Source organism: Podarcis gaigeae (assembly GCF_964106915.1).
Source record: "Podarcis gaigeae genome assembly, chromosome: 10".
Lineage (NCBI taxonomy): Eukaryota > Metazoa > Chordata > Lepidosauria > Squamata > Lacertidae > Podarcis > Podarcis gaigeae.
Genome location: NC_139686.1, coordinates 27,668,032 through 27,684,428, shown reverse-complemented (window position 1 = coordinate 27,684,428; position 16,397 = coordinate 27,668,032). Strand labels below are relative to the sequence as shown.

At 44.1% G+C, this 16,397-nt stretch overlaps 1 protein-coding gene across 2 annotated transcripts in view; it reads left to right on the top strand.

Annotated features, from left to right (window-relative positions):
* CACNG2 (calcium voltage-gated channel auxiliary subunit gamma 2) overlaps nucleotides 1-10,634 on the top strand; it is a 130,965-nt gene extending 120,331 nt beyond the window's left edge. Inside the window, exons 3-4 of one of the 2 annotated variants that reach the window (XM_083701175.1) lie at nucleotides 780-920; nucleotides 6,336-10,634. In XM_083701175.1, the coding sequence (XP_083557301.1) occupies nucleotides 780-920; nucleotides 6,336-6,871 (677 nt within the window). In that variant the 3' untranslated portion in view covers nucleotides 6,872-10,634. The remainder of the gene's footprint in view (nucleotides 1-779; nucleotides 921-6,335) is intronic. The other variant, XM_083701176.1, reaches the window with a different exon arrangement.
* The last annotated feature ends 5,763 nt before the right edge of the window (nucleotides 10,635-16,397 follow it).

Sequence of the window (16,397 nt, the reverse complement as noted above, 5' to 3'; positions counted from 1 at the left end):
GTGTCTGTGTGTGTGTGTGTGTGTGTGTCACATATATCTGCATGCTACTGCCATCTGCTGGGTGGAATGTGTGAGGATGGGAGTGAATGAGAGAGAGGGTTAATAGGACTGCCTTCGTTTGTGTGCAATTCATATGTGCCTTTTCTAAGTGTGTGTCTGTGTGCATGCACATGCGTGTCAGCAGGGATTTATCTTCTGGCTCTCTTTGGAGACACCTCTGCATCCACTTCTGCAAAATATCTGTGTTTATTTTTGTGGCGCCTCTCTGCTGATTGAAGTTGCCACCTAGATGCTCCAGTACTGCACTGCGTTGGTGGCGGCGGCTTTCTGGCCTGCAGATTTCACTTTCTGTTTGGTGAGAGGGACGTGCCTTTGGGCTTTCTGGGTGCACGAAGGAGCCAGGAGAACGTCTGCTATCAGATGCCATTTGACTGGTCCCTGGCCCTAAGTTCACTGCTCGTTTCTAATATCCAAGATGTTGACAGTTCATTTGTAACAGCTCTCTTCTTCTGTTGACACTCTGTTTCTCTCTCCTCCTTCTGTCTCCTTATTCCTCCCCTATCACTGGCCTTTCCAATTCCTGTGCTTCTTTGCTCCGTCTTTTATGTTCATCCTTGGTACAATCCTCCTCCCCCCCTCCCCTCAATCTCTTCACTTTGCTCCTGTTTGCCTTCCCTCTCCTTCTCCCCACCCTTCTCCATGTTTCTTGCATGCATGCTGTTCTGTTTCTCCCCTTCCTCTCCCCACCACCCACCCCAAACCCCTTTCTTTGCTTACAGGGGCTGTAAGGGCCTCTAGTATTTTCCCGATCCTGAGTGTGATTCTGCTTTTCATGGGTGGACTCTGCATTGCAGCCAGCGAGTTCTACAAAACCCGACATAACATCATCCTTAGTGCCGGTATCTTCTTCGTGTCTGCAGGTAAAGGAGGGCTGAGGGTTGACCAGCGTCCTCGGGATCAAAGGACAAAAATCACAAGCGAGGGAGGGGCTCAAGGTGCTGGGAGGCTGAGAGAGCAGCCACTAGGCAGCTGCCAGTGCAATGGAAGTGCATGGGGGGGGGGAGGGAGCAGAGAGAGCAAGGAGAAAGGACATGCAAATGTTTGCACAGCTACAGTGACAGAGAATTAACTTAGATGAAAGAAGAAGTCAGAGAGAGGGGGAGAGAAAGAAGATGCATAACTGCATACTCCAGAAATTTCAACATTTTGGGGTTATCACCTGTTTTAGGCAAGCACCAACGTAGACATGATGATGGGTTGTATCTATGCTAGTCCTACCCAGAGTAGGCCTGTTGACATTAATGGACAACAGGCTTAGGTTTGTCCATTTCAATGGGTGTTCTCTGAGCTGAATTTAGTTGGGTACAGCCCCAGATGTTTAAGGTCATGTTTGCTCCAATTGCATACTTTTCTCCCAGCCAACTTCACTTCCAGTACAAGATAAAAGTTCCAGGGGGTGGGAGAGACTGTAGAGGGTTATACTGTACAATTGCCCCCAAGTACAATGTGATGAAGGATAGAATGGAAAGGGTGGAATGGACGAACAAACAAGCTACAAGCAGAGTCGGGGGAGTGCTCTTAAAATCAGATGCCTCTGCCCTCATTACCGATGTGATTACAGCATACCCAGGCTTGAACAGATAGGTCTTCCACTATCTCACCTGGCGTGGCCCTGAGGTTGCAAAATCTCTCAAGCCCAAAGAGGATTTTGCTGTCTTGCAAAATTTGCATTCAAAGGTGAAACTAGGTTTGCCTCAAGTAAGTCACCTGCCAGCTGAGGATTACATTTCACCCATGTGATGAAGAGGGTGCTACAGTAGTCTAAAAAAGCGTATGCCATAATAATTTTGTTGGTCTTCAAGATGCCACAAGACTCTCTGCTGGTTTTACTTATAATAGGGCTTCACACATGCTGAAAGTGATATATAAGATCATGGATTTGACTACAAGGCTTATTCTTCACTGTCCGTTTGTTTGGCAGAGAAGAGCCAAGACTTATCCTTCACTGCTCAGTTGTTCAGCAGAGAAGAACAGCGCATATCTCTTCTGTGGCTGCATAGAAGGATAGGAAAGAGCCCCTCTCAAGACTTCCTCTTTAGCAGCCTCTTAGTAGGGAGGATGTGGGGCAATATAGGCAATAACAAAATATAATGGTGCTTCTTCATCTTAAATACACTGGAGAAACCAGGTTGTTCCAAAGTATGATGGAAAACTTTCATTTCAGCCACAGATTTGCTAAAGACAAGGGTTATCTATCACCAACAGAAAATAAAGAGGACACAAATAAAAAATGCCAACCTATTTTTATTATTTCATGCATTATCTACAAGGCTGAGGAATAAAGAGTAGCTCAGGAAAGTGAAGAAGTTTTGTTTGGCATCTCATGCCTGATTGTGTCACTGAGGTGGTTTGGGCTGTACCATTTCAGCTTCCAGGTGGGGCCTCACATGATCGAATGTTCATACAAAAGAAAATCCCTCCACATGGAATATTAGAGATCAGAGAGTTCTAGCCTAAACATCTACATGCCATGCTAGTTTTCTAAGTACATATATATATATATATATATATATATATATATATATATATATGCATGGAGTAACATTCAGTCATGTGAATCCCCAACTGCAATGGCATGAACCCCCAACTGCATTCAGAAGTGGTACAACCCCAGCAACAGGTTTCCCACCTCAGTGAGAACCAGGCCAAAGAAGAGCCAGGACCTTGAATTTCACCTTATGTGAAAGTCATATGGAAACCCAAACCCAGCTTTGCAACCTTTTGAGCAATGATAGCTGCATCTGAAAATATTGCTGTGTGTAGGCTGTTCGTTAGTAGCCTCTCCCACTGTTTTGTGGCTTTTACCTCTTGCTTCTAATTACTGTATTTGTATGTTGTCCCTAATGGCGTCAAAGCTGTTTACAAAGGAAGTCAAACACAATCAAATACAGTATATAAGAGAACTAAAGTAATGAATGCAGTATACAAAACATCAGAATCCATAAAATAAGATTCCACTTGCTCAGTATTTCTGTTCCCTGAATATCCACACGCCCATACCTCCATTAAACTATGCTTGCACACATTCACCCATAATCAAGCAAGAACACATGCTCCCTCACTCTCAACAATTATTGAACTCAACAGTCACCTAGTTACATATACAAAAGTCTGCATGACACTGGCAGACTAACGCTATGAGGCTAAAACCAAATATAATCTCAAATAAAAACCTCACACTGTTCACCAAACACTCATTCCCATTCCCTTCAGATGTTTCAGGCTGCAATTCCTATCAGCAACAGCAATCAAGGAGGATGGGAATTGTAGTGCAACAACACCTCAAGGTCACTAGGCTACTCTTGCCATGGGTTTATTGTTTGTGGCTGAGAAGGCAAGTTGTCCCTGAGTCCTCAGCCACCAGTTCCTAGCTCCCACATGAGAAGTGGTCAGACTCCAACCCCTAATTGCCAGCAGCCCCACATTGTCACCCTGGACAGCACCACACATCCCTAAATTCAACCAAAGCACACTCAAAAGGAGCAGAGTGGGGCTCCTCACCTTCATAGAACCTCAAAGCCATGACAGCTCTTTTCAGCTTTCTGGGCAGAACTGGAAAGTCCATTTGCCCTCTCCATTGGTTCTTGCTGACCAGTGATGATGATATTTGGACCCATGCTTTATACAGCAGGGGCAGCAGCTTGTGGACTGCTTATGAGCTTCCTGAAGGGTCTGGCTGACCAGTGTTAGAAACAGGGTGCTGGACCAGATGGACCTCTGGTCCAAGCCAGCAAAGATATTATATTACAGGGTCAGTTATTAAAATTGTATGTGACTATTTTGGTGGTGCTCCATAACTGTCCATTCCTCTCTACTTTCACTATTGGCTGTTTCCTATATTAGCATGGGAGTTTTCTTTGGAAACTGGGGTGTGCTGCTTCAGTGCATCTGTTCCCTGCAAAACACAAGGCTTTTGGATGATTGCTCACAGGGTCAAATGAGGGCCATGAATCAGGCGAGGGCCATGGCTTTATCTAGACCTGAATTAAATGCTTCTTTGAAGTGCAGCATGCTGAAAACAGTGCTCTGTTAGGTAGGACACCAAGATTGGAAAATCCAGAAGTCTTATCCTGCCTGCCAGTCACAAGAGACAATGTTACACACCTCTTGAAGATGCTCTGAGGCTTGAACATACCCTAGGAGTAGCCAACGTGGTACCCTCCAGATGTTGTTGGACTACAACTCCCATTATCCCTGAACACTGATGGGAGGTGTAATCCAAAACACCTGGAGGGCACCAGATTGGCTACCCCTGGCACACATCATCTGAGTCATTCACTAGGCTAGGTCATTAGACATTGTGGATCAGTTACTACCACATTAGTGGAGTGCTGACTTTCCTAGAGCAAAATCCAGAGAGCGTCCTCATCAGAGACACAATCTAGCATAAAGGAAAGACTGAACCAGCTCTCAGAATAATCATGTTGGAAAGGATCTCAAACATCCAACCAGCTGCTGGTGCAGGAAATGTACTGCTACATCCCTGATGTTCTTGGATGTATCTTGGAGAAAATGCCTGGTGAAGGCACACCTTAACATTTAGAGTTAGATGCATATTGAATCAGCCATCTGGACAGATGTGGAATGGCATTATTGTTCACCTCATGTATTCTGCTATATCTTCTCAGAAATATGACTACAAAAAGTATATCATTTTGGAATGGCAGTGTTTTTAGCATGTGGCTGTCAGTGAGGAGCTCAGATCAATAACAATACTCATAATGCCCATTGTTTCTGGAGCTACAGGAACTCAAAACTTATGTGCATTTAACTTGTGTGCATTCAGCTTTATGTGCTTGGGGGGTGATTAAAAAGGGGGCAGGCAGGCAGGAAAAAAGACTTTGGCAATCCCACTCGCCATTGCACCCAATGTATTTTGACTATACACAATTGTGGCTTTATGTGTTATCCCAGGAATGCAACCTCCACGTAAATTGAGAGTCACCTGTACTGTCTGCACCACCATAAAAAGCTTAATTTGCAAATAGGTTGTTGAGGTATCACAAACAAGTTGTTGGCAACAAGGTTGAGCCCTTTTATCAGATTCTCCCTGTGAGGATAAGAGGGGTTATGTTAGCTCCCCAGTTGGCCCATTACTATGAGTACTGTGTAAAATGTGGTTGTGAGATTATTTTTTAAAGAAAGCAACAGCATGACTCTATTGCCCTCTCTAGGGCTGACCCACAATTTTGCAGATGTTTAGCTTCTTTTTAAAAGGGTGTGTGTGTGTGGCTCTCTTCCCATCCCCAGAATGCACAAAACTTGCCTTTCTTTTTTTACATGGAAACAGAGTATCATATTGGATTTGGCAGTAGTGTAAATAGTGCTCTGAATGAAAATAAAACCAGGGTTGTTGTTTTTCCTATTGCCTAAAAAGTTTGCAAAATCTCCACTAGGGTTCAGTATACAATTAGGGCCAAATCACTCGGTCATTTTTTAAATAGTGAAGCTACCCAAAGTTGTCCCTTTGGGCATGGCAACTCGTCTTCTGAATTTGCCAATACTGAGAGTGTAGCACCCATCACACAGCATATGTGTAAAAAGATTTGTTAACAGGAAGCAGGGCCATCCCGTGGCATCACACGAGGGGCTGACCCTCAAGCATGGGTGTCTCTTAGAGGGGTCGTTAAAAGCCCACATCTGCAAAGGGCACCCTGATTGTGCAGAGTCTGCCTATACCTGTCTGTATATTCATGTTTAGGCATGTACCCCACTAAGAGGTGCTTAACACGGAGGGCCAATGACATGCACAATATCAGGACAAGGGTCAAAAGTGTGGCCCCTGCTTCCTCTTAATGTCAGACTCACCACACTCTAAAAAGCAATCCAAAAGAAGATTGAGCCAGGAAGTGGCATCATGACCTTGATGTGTTCAGGAGCATTATAAATATCAGATAAATGCCCCCAACCCCTATATTGTGGAGGCTGCACTTCTGCACAATTGCCATCTTTTTTTAAAAAAAAAGGTCACGTGAATTGGCCTTGGGGTGGGGTACAGATTTTATATGTTGTTATTATTTTTTATTATTACATTTTTAGACCAACTTTATTTCAAGGCACAAAAGTGGGCATACATGGTTGTCCTCCTTCCCATCACAACTGCTCTGTGATTTGAGAGACAAGAAGTGGCCCATAGTCACCCAGTAAGCTTTATGGCTGAGTGGAGATCTGAACTCTGGTCTCCCAAGTCCATATCTACCAGGGCTCTTCAGCTTATCCTTGATGTACATAGAGGACATGCTAATGGTTTCTTCTCTCTTCCCCTTTGTCCACAGGTCTGAGTAATATAATTGGCATCATTGTGTACATATCAGCCAATGCTGGAGACCCTTCGAAAAGCGACTCAAAGAAGAATAGTTACTCTTATGGTTGGTCCTTCTACTTCGGGGCCCTGTCATTCATTATAGCCGAGATGGTAGGAGTGCTGGCCGTACACATGTTTATTGACCGGCACAAACAGCTGCGTGCCAGTGCTCATGCCACAGACTACCTCCAGTCCTCTGCCATCACCCGCATACCCAGTTACCGCTACCGCTATCAGAGACGCAGTCGCTCCAGTTCCCGTTCCACCGAGCCTTCACACTCCAGGGATGCCTCTCCCGTCGGGATCAAAGGGTTCAACACCCTCCCATCAACGGAGATCTCGATGTATACCCTGACCAGGGACCCCCTGAAGGCTGCCACTACCCCCACCGCCACCTACAATTCAGACAGGGATAACAGCTTCCTCCAGGTTCACAATTGTATCCAGAAAGAAAACAAGGACTCTATCCACACTAACACAGCCAACCGCCGGACCACCCCTGTATGAAGCCGTCGAGAGGGGCTGAAACATGGGGGGGGGGCTGGGAAGGTGGGAGTGGGACTTGGGTTCAGGATGGGAGGGAGCAGTAGGGGTGGGCAGGGGGAGAGGAGAAAGCAACCATGGGGAAACCTTCCAAAAGCAAATAAAAAATAAAAAAAATCCAGAAAAAACCAGAAAACAAACTTAAGTGAAACACCTGAAAAGAAATGACAAAACGTTTAAAAAAAGGGAAAAAGAAAAAAAACTTCAAAAAAAATCAAGAGAAAGAAATTTAAAAATATAAAAAATAGAAAATAAATTTAAAAGAAAATGCATGATTTCCCATGTACCATTATTTTAACATTTAATAAAAACAGATTTAAAAAAAGGAACCGAGAAATAACAACAAAAAAATTAATTAAAAAACCAAGCGGGAAGAGGAGGCAGCTCTTTGGATTTCTGGGGGGTTTTACTCTTTACTTTTTCAGTTTGTTTTCTTTTCACTTTTAACCCACTGTGGACTTGCAGGTTCATAAGGATCTCCAGGGACAGGTGGTAACAAAACGCAGTGCTTTCAGTGTCCTTGTGGATGCCTTTGTTGCACATGCACTGGAGCCTGCCTAAGCTTACCAAACCCCCCGGAGTGACGAGTGATTCGACATGTTCCTGTGGGTCCACAGGGCTTAACAGTGACCTTCCTGTCCTTGGGGATTTGAGGGTTTAATGCTGATTCACTGATCTCCAGGTCTCAGGAAGCTAAGGCTGATCAGCTCAGCCTCATCAGCCTGTGACTATCCTGGGGGTTAACAGTGACATTGCAAAAACAAAACAAAAAAAAAAGCTTCATAAAAAAGTGGCAATTTTTTAATAAAACAGAACCAACTATAAATAAATGTAAATATAATAAGTGGATATACTTGCAAGAAAGCCAGATAGTATTTTTCTTTTCATTTTTCTTTTCCAGCTTGAAAACTGTGAAAACTAAAATCTTAGGGGTTGAGAGGCTTCTAAAGTGAAAATGGAAACTGAATCCATTTGAAAACAACAAAAACTTTTTAAAAGACACCCAGAACTTGGCCACTTGGTTGGTGTGGGTCGAATTCCCTCACGGGCCATGAGAATGTTGGGCCAGGAAAAAGCGGGAGGGGGGACATCTCTCCCCACAGAGAAAAGGCTGCTGCTATTGCTGGGGCTGCAACCTCGAACACAGAACAAGGACTAGATGTTAGTGTGGAGACTTCTGCTCATGTTCCCTGACAGGCAGGCAAAACATGCTATCACCTGAACTCACTCCCAGGCTTAAAAAGAAGTCAACAGGCAAAATGACTGCTGCTTGTCTCCCGTTGTCGGTTTCATTTACACTGCTAGCTTTCCTGGTGCGTGGATAGCTCTCGCCGGATTCATTCAATGCCCCTCTCATGAACACCTGACACACCGAATCAAGACACAGTCCCCATGCCAAGTACATAACTGCAGAAAAGTTATTCCCTGACTTCATTCTGTTGTCAGTGCCAGCTGGCTGTAGGGCCCAGCCAGTCAAAAGCTGTAGGCTTAGCCTGCCTTACGCAGAGACACCCGCCTGTAGGGTTGCCGTAATCAAATATGGGACAGCTTGGCCTCTAGACCTTAAAGAGAAGGTGCCATTTTCCCCACCCGCCATTGCAGCAGCAGTGATGGGAGAGAAAACCGCAACTGCTCAGATTCTGCTGCCGCTATGTTACATAAAGTCAGACGGGCCAAGTTGTCCCATGTGGGAGCTGGCAGCTTTGCAAGTCTCAATTGAAAGGGAGAGAGGCAGGATCCCTGAGGCTCAGCCTCATTTTACCCTCTTTCTCCCCAGTCTAACCCCTTCCTCTCACCAAAGACGCCCATGGCAGAGAGAAAAGGTCGTCTTGAGATCTCTGCCACAGGAAGTCTGCCAGAAGGATTATGGGGTAGGAGTCTTTGGGGGAAGCGATGATACAGAAGAGCAAGGGGGCTGCATAAAGGGTTGGGGGGGGCATGAGCCTTGTCTTTCTTGGGCCCAGCATTTCCCTCAAAGGTCTATAGGTCCCATCCCCCCCGCACCTGCTGTTGGTTATGGCCATAAAGAGTCACTGCAAAACTCTACCACAGACCCACAGCTAGGCCTCACTAGACCCTTACCTGGAAGGGGCTCCTGTGCCTTTAACAGCCAAGTCATAAGGAGGCGGTTGGCATGTCCTGTCCCCCCCCCCCCAACACTGTGGCACTTCTTATATGTCTCTCTTGTATATGCTTCTTAGCACATGTCAGAGGAAGGGATACATTTTAGAGTTCCAGAGATAAGCCTCCCATCTCGACTTTGCTGACAGGCCTAGAATACCCACAATCCATCTTTCCCCCTTGCTCACCCCAGTAGTTCCCATCCACATTCATTCTGGAGTGAAGGCATAAATCCTGTAAGGCAGTTGAGAGGCTGGGTCTTCCTGGTGACATGCCCTATTCTACTTCCTCGCTGCTTGGCCGCTTAAAGCTTACATTCTTGATTCCACTGCATCTGCCCCTAGTTTACATCTGTGAAAAGCAAGCATATACATAGCACACTCCCTCCCTAACCTTCACCCACACACCCCATCACAGACACCCAAATCACCATTGTGTACATGAGGGCCATTCATTTTACCACTGAAGGGAAACGGTGTGCTACCGCTTTTACTTCAGTTCCCTTTTTAATACTGTTAATGGCAGGTGGGGAGAGCAGGATCCCAACAAAGGTAGCAAGGCAGACAGTGCTTACAGCTATGGCGTTGAATTAGCTTTAAGGTACAGATCTGGCTTGGGCCAATAAAAGAGAGATGGCGTGAGCTCTCCATGGTCCTAAGAGGCCAGAGCCCTTCGCATTACCTTGAAGGAACAGGATTTGGGGCTGAGGGTTTTGCTGAGTGGGGTCCTCTTGGCACCTTTAGGCTCTCGCCTGACTCTTCCTGTTCAAACAAGTGCTGCTCCAATTCAGAGAGTCTTCACTCCCCCAGCTGCTGAGCTCCTGTTGGAACTGAAACGGGGTCCGAAAAAGCAGCCTGCACTACCCACCCACCTAGTGCTGCCTTCCCCTATTTTTCTTCTCTTTGAGAGGAGAGGTGAGTCCTTTTCCAGGACAGGGTTGCGTAGGGAAGCAGCAGGTGGGGCGCTGAGCCAGTGACAGAATGCATTCTCCCCAAGCCTCAGCAGAACAGTCCCTCATGGCTGAAGGGCCTAGATACAGCTTGACCGACATTATTTATCCGTATGGAACACCCCATTTTATAGTGAATGTCTAGAACTCCTGCTTAATCCCAAGCCTCAGCCTGCAAACCTGTAACAATGAAAAGGGCAGAAGGGGGTAAAATGAGCCAATATCCAAAGCCCTGGAAATGTGTTTTTTTAAAAACTGGTTTTGTGTTCTCCAGCATATGCAGAGGGTGGTATTTTGGTTGAAATCCCAAAGCTGCTTTCGAGAACTTGATTCCTGTAGAGTTCTCTAGCATTTCTGATTGAATAAAAGATGAATGAGAAATTGTGCGTGTGTGAATGAGTGTGCGAGTGTGCGTGAGTGTGTGTGAGAGAGAAACAAGTAAGAAAGAGGGAGGAAAGGAGAGGGAGGACTAGGACTGGTGAGGAATTTTTTTTCCAAGGATACTGCTTATGTTCAGCTCAAACCAGTTCAAGAAACAAACCTCCATTTTCTTTATTTTGTGTTTTTTTTCAGACTGTTAAACAGAAAAATTTTAAAAAGAAGAAAATTACAAAAAAAAAAAATCCTGGTACATGAAATAAAGATTTTTTATATATATCACTTGGTCCTTGTTTATGTGGGTATGTTTGGTGGCTTGGAGAAATTGGATTTTCTTTTTTCTTCATGGAGAAATCCCTGAGGAAAGACAGTGCAAACAGAAGTGAATGGAAGCCATTTTGTCTTGGCTGAAGACCTGAAAAACAGCACTCCAGTTTTGCTCTTAATCTAAAGAACCGAGGATGGAAGATGTAGAAGCAAGAAAAATGAAGAGTGTAGGGAGAATGGGGCATTACTCTTTTCTGTCTGAAGTAAACGTAATTCACTGGACTTCCTTGGTCTTCTCTGGCAGACAGGAGTATTATGGAAATTTTTAGATTTCCACTAAAATATCCAGTTTTCACAATATAGTGTTTGATTGTTTCGAGGAATATTGTTGTTAAAGCATCTGTTCTGCATGGGCCCTGAACCCGAGGTGGTCAGTATTTCCCCTTTTTGTCCCTGTTCCATTAATGCCTCAGGAAAATTTCTACTGTTATTATATATAATTATTTTATAACCTTTTTCTTCTGCTTGCCCTCACTAGAACTGTGGTTTACTGAGGCTGAGAAAGAAGTTGAGAAGGGCCCACAAAATGAACCAAGCCTCCCAAATTTAAAATTGAATTGCTTCTGTTATATAACAGCTTCTATCCCACCTTATTTACAAATGTTTCAAGATAGCTCAGGTTAAGAGGACATAATAAATCACCTCAATACTAGTATTTTTAATAATGATGATGTTAAAAGCAGTAGTAGCACACAACGTAAAATCAGTAATCAAAACACAGAGCCAGTTAAAAACAACAACTCACAAACCAGAGGAACAAATATATGTACAATGTTCAACTCAGATGCAATTCAAACTCTGAAAGAGCATATTGTAGTACCAGGCACACCTGCTTAGAGATGTTATTCCATAATTTAGGTGCCACCATTGAGAATGCCCTCTGTCCAGAAGCCACCCACATAACCTAAGAAAGATGGGGCACTTGGAGGAAGATCTCTAATGGAGAGTTTAATTCTAATTAGATGCAATCCTTCAGATATCCCATTTGGCTAGATTATACTGACAGACGTATACCCGAAAGAGATGCTCCTCAGATTATATGCTAGTTGTCAAGATCTCAGGGATCTAAGTTTTCATACAGATATGCCATAAAGTAGCATACATTGGTAAAGTATACTACACTGTGGCATACATTGAGTTTATTTATTTATTTCCAGGAATATCTTAGCAGGGCAAAATGGGACCCCTGCCAGACCAAATTTGGCCTTGCAGACCAGAATTTTCTGCCCCTGCTTTACAAAACGCATCAACAACACATTTGACAGTTTGCTTGCTTGCAGTCTTCGTTAGGAAATCTAGCGACAGTTTTTCAGCAGAAGACCTTCAGTATCATCCCCCAGAGACTGAAGGAGGTAAGTGTGAAGTGGGCAGGATTGGACTTGGAATAAGGAGACTTGGAGTCAACATGTGACTCAGGGCTAGACAAAACATGAGGGGAGTTCACCGTAACTTTAAGTATGTTTTCTCCCATTGTGCAAAGGGGAGGTTGTGATTTCAAGTTCAAAGGGGTTGCTGAATCTTTCCCCTGACTTCTGACTTCTATTTCATCTGGAGTTTGTTCTACAAAGTCATTCCCCACCCCCCCAAGCTGGGCATTGATCATAGGATGTGAGCCTGAGTGGGAGAAAAGCAAGAGGAAAAGTGGTGGGTGCTTCTTTTGCACTTTAAATAGCAGCCCTCAGGTATACACCTGTGTTGTTGAAGCAGACACATTTAAAGGCAGGAATCTGCTGCTATTGTGTAATTTGACTCAAGGACAGCTCCACGTTTGAGAGGGCTTTTTGTGGATTACCCTCTGGAGATATTCCTCCTATTTCAGGGTTTATTTGGCAGTGGTGGTGGGCTGGTGGACCACTGCAGCAGCACTATGAACAGTGCCAGGCAGCTGAGTCTGAGGAGCCATTGCAATTTCCCACAATGCCTCTGAGCAACACACAGTTGGGTGGCACTGTGGGAAACTCAAATGGCAGGTGATGCCCAACTACCTGGTGCAAAGGGGAAAGGAAATTTCAGTGGGTCGTCCTGGAGCACTAGGGGCCCAACGACTGCCCAAGGGTGCCATGAACTGACACCAGGCCTGATTTGGCCATCAGGCAGGAAGCTTGCTGGGTGACCTTGGGCCAGTCGGTTTCTCTCAGCCTAATCCACCTCACAGTGTTGTGGGCATAAAAAGCCAGAAAACACAGAAAGTAACACCGCAGAGCTCCTTGGATGATGAGTGGGATACAAATGTGACCAATAAAGTCATTGTGCATTTGTGTTTATTTCTTAAAATCTCATTATTTAAATTGTAACTGGTTTTTATCTTTTTACCAAGATGAAGCTAGATTAGATTTACTCCTCCTTCAGTTTTTCATCTGATTTCTTATTTAAGGAGATGGATCTTTTAATATCACAAACAGTATTAAACTTGGAAATAATTACCAGTGCCTGGTGGCTAGAATCAGTATAAAAGCAATGGTGAATGTAAATTTTCCTAATGTGGTTTCTAGGATAGACTACGAATATGTTGTTTAGCTAAGATTCTACACTGAAGAAATATCAAGGGCTTCCTAGCTGGGGGTGGCATTAATCAGACATTCTCATTAAATTCAGTGGAAGTTATGCTCAGGTAAGTATGCAGCATGAATATGTTCTTACGGAAACATTTAATTGACTAATTGAACCAATCAATTGATTAAAAATCATAAAAACTACAAAAAGACTCCTGTTTGATCAGGGACCATTCCATCCATCCATGCATTTATTCAGATAGCAATATGAATATGCTGCTTTTTTGTCAATGAGCTCAAGGACTGTGGCCCAATAGCAGAACACACACTCTCCTTGGCATATCCTGGTAGAACAGGAAAAGACTCCTGTCTGAAATTTTGGAGAGCTGTTGCCTATCAGTGTAGAAGACAATACAGAGCTAGTTGGATTGATGGTCTCACTCAGTATAAGATAGCACCCTGTGTTTACAATGGAAAACAATGACATATAAATCTAATTTGCATGATATGAAAGAGATGGAGAGAGAAGAGGAAAATGTGAAAATTCCAGGCACTATTTCTAAACAGTTTTAGAAGCGGCCTCTCTGCTCAAGACTCAGTCCAGGGCCCCATTCAGAAGAATGAGCAGAAGGGCTCATCAAATGTGGCAGCGCTGTTTTGCCACATTTTATAATTAGAAAAGTTATGTGCATTATCATATAAAGAAGCAAATACACCGCAATTAGACCCAAAGTCTAGAATTACCAACTGCACCACTGAGTTGGCTCATTAGCTGACACCGGTCACCTCTATGCAGCTGCAAGACTGCAATTGTGTCCCATAGGACTAAACACTATCAAAATGATCAGGCAAAATTCACAGTTCTGATTGGCTGAAGTTACAGTGGTATCTCAGGTTACATACGATTCAGGTTACATACGCTTCAGGTTACAGACTCCGCTAACCCAGAAATAGTGCTTCAGGTTAAGAACTTTGCTTCAGGATGAGAATAGAAATCGTGCTCCAGCAGCGGGGCGGCAGCAGGAGGCCCCATTAGCTAAAGTGGTGCTTCAGGTTAAGAACAGTTTCAGGTTATGTACGGACCTCCGGAACGAATTAAGTACTTAACCCGAGGTACCACTGTACTGTCTCTAAGCAGGTGACAGGCCAACTTTTTATGCACGACAGCTTCTAAAAAGAAATGAAATGTCATTCCATACATCTCGGGGTCAGCAGCAAGTGCCAGGGACAGGGCAACTAGATCCCGCTAGCTGTTACTGGAGTACAACTCCTATAATCACTGACCATACATGCATCTGCAAGCAAAAAAACATTCCAGGATACAGAGGCATATTCTCATTACAGATGCTCCAGGTAATCATGTATAAGTACCATAAGAACTAGCAGTAGAAATCCAGTGGCTAGAGTGGTTTATTGGAGAATATATTGTTTACTATCTGTTTTGCTTTCAACTCAGCACACATTTTGTGGTCCAAGCTATTCTGGCATCACACGCTACTCAAATGACCATTTTGTTTGGATGTATTATTTCCACCCGCTTCTCTGCCTGTGGATACACAAAAGGAGCTTGCACAATTAAGAACAATAAGACATCAAAATAGAAATAGCAAACAATCATCATAAACTGATCTGTAGAAAATGTAACTTGAAAAAAGAGAGATTGCACATACAGTACTGTACTTTTGTAAACCAAGGAATCTTTAATAAAATACATATTTTTCTTTAAAAAATCATAAACACAAACAGCTTTAAAACTTTTCATGGAGGCAAATCAAGCAAAAACTCTCATCAGGTTATTAAAATGGTAATGCTTGTATGAAACAATAATAGGGAGAAGTGAAACGACCAATGAATATCAGAGAACTGAGAAGATAAAGCACTTAAGGCAGAGATGGAGAACGTGTGGCCAACCAGATGTTGTTGAACTACAACTCCCTTCCTCCTTGGACCCTGGCCATTAGCCATGCTGGCTGGGGCTGACAGCAGCTCTAGTGCAACATCTGGAGGGTAACGGGCTTCCCACACTTTCCAGAGAGAAAGGAGAAAACAAGATTAGTATTATTTAATAATAAATAAATAAATAAATAAATAAATAAATAAATAAAGGTAGACCGGGGTGCGGGGGGGGTGCACACGCTTCCCATTAGCACTATATTTGTGCTCTCTGCCCTTCAGTTTGGAAAGCATAATATCCTGTCTCCATATAAATGAAGACAAGAAAGCACCTTGCTTGCAGGGAGAATTGCTACACTCCAGATGTTTGCCACCACTTGGGTGGTGTCAGGGAACTGCCATCAGTACTGGAGGGAGAGCGCAAAAGCCAGAGGGATTCCAGAGAGTGTCCAGAGATCCGGAGAAGCAGCCCATCTTCTGGGGAAGAGAATCAGCGTAGCACCAGTGGAGAAGGGGGGCAGGTAGGGGAATTGGCAAGGCGGTCCCATGACTCCTTGCCTGGGACCAGCGGGGAGAGTAGGGGTCCTCCGTTGCCCACGCCCTCCCTGCGCAGAAGGCTTTCGCGCAGAGAGGGTAGGCGGAGACTAGGCGTCAAAGAGCTTCTTTGCTGGAAGAAGTTTAAGAAACGCCCACTCACGGATTCTGCCAGCAACTGAGTCAGCCACGGGTGAGTGGTGGTCCGGACAGATGAGGTTCACTTTGGCAGCCCAGCCAGCTGTTTGCACCCAGCCAGGGAGATAGGTATCTGCTTACGCACAAGCAACCCCTTAGAAACCCTTACAGGTGGGTTCACCACTTCCTTTAGAAGGCTATATGGCCACATCTGCACTTCACAAGTGCAGCAGACATGTGCTTAGTACGTGAAGAAGAAGAAGAAGAAGAAGAAGAAGAAGAAGAAGAAGAAGAAGACGACGACGACTTTACTAAATGAAAAATAGTCAAAGAAGTTACCATAGCAAGACCTGAAATTGTGAAATAATCCCCCTTTCTTCAGAATGGCACAAGATTTGGAATTAATGTAAACATGTTCTTTACTACTGCAACTTCTCTTATCGTTCATAAAATGACCAAAAGGCAAACATCTCTTTATGTGTAACAGGTGATCACTATTATAATATAATATAGAATTTCTGTCCACGGGTGGGATCCAATTTGTGTCCTGGTGCTCAGAGAAAGACTTTTGATCCTGCCATCAGCTATGCTATCAAAAGTGGAGGGGAGGTTGGCAGAACTGTATTTAAAAAGAAGAAAAGAAAACCTCAACAACCCA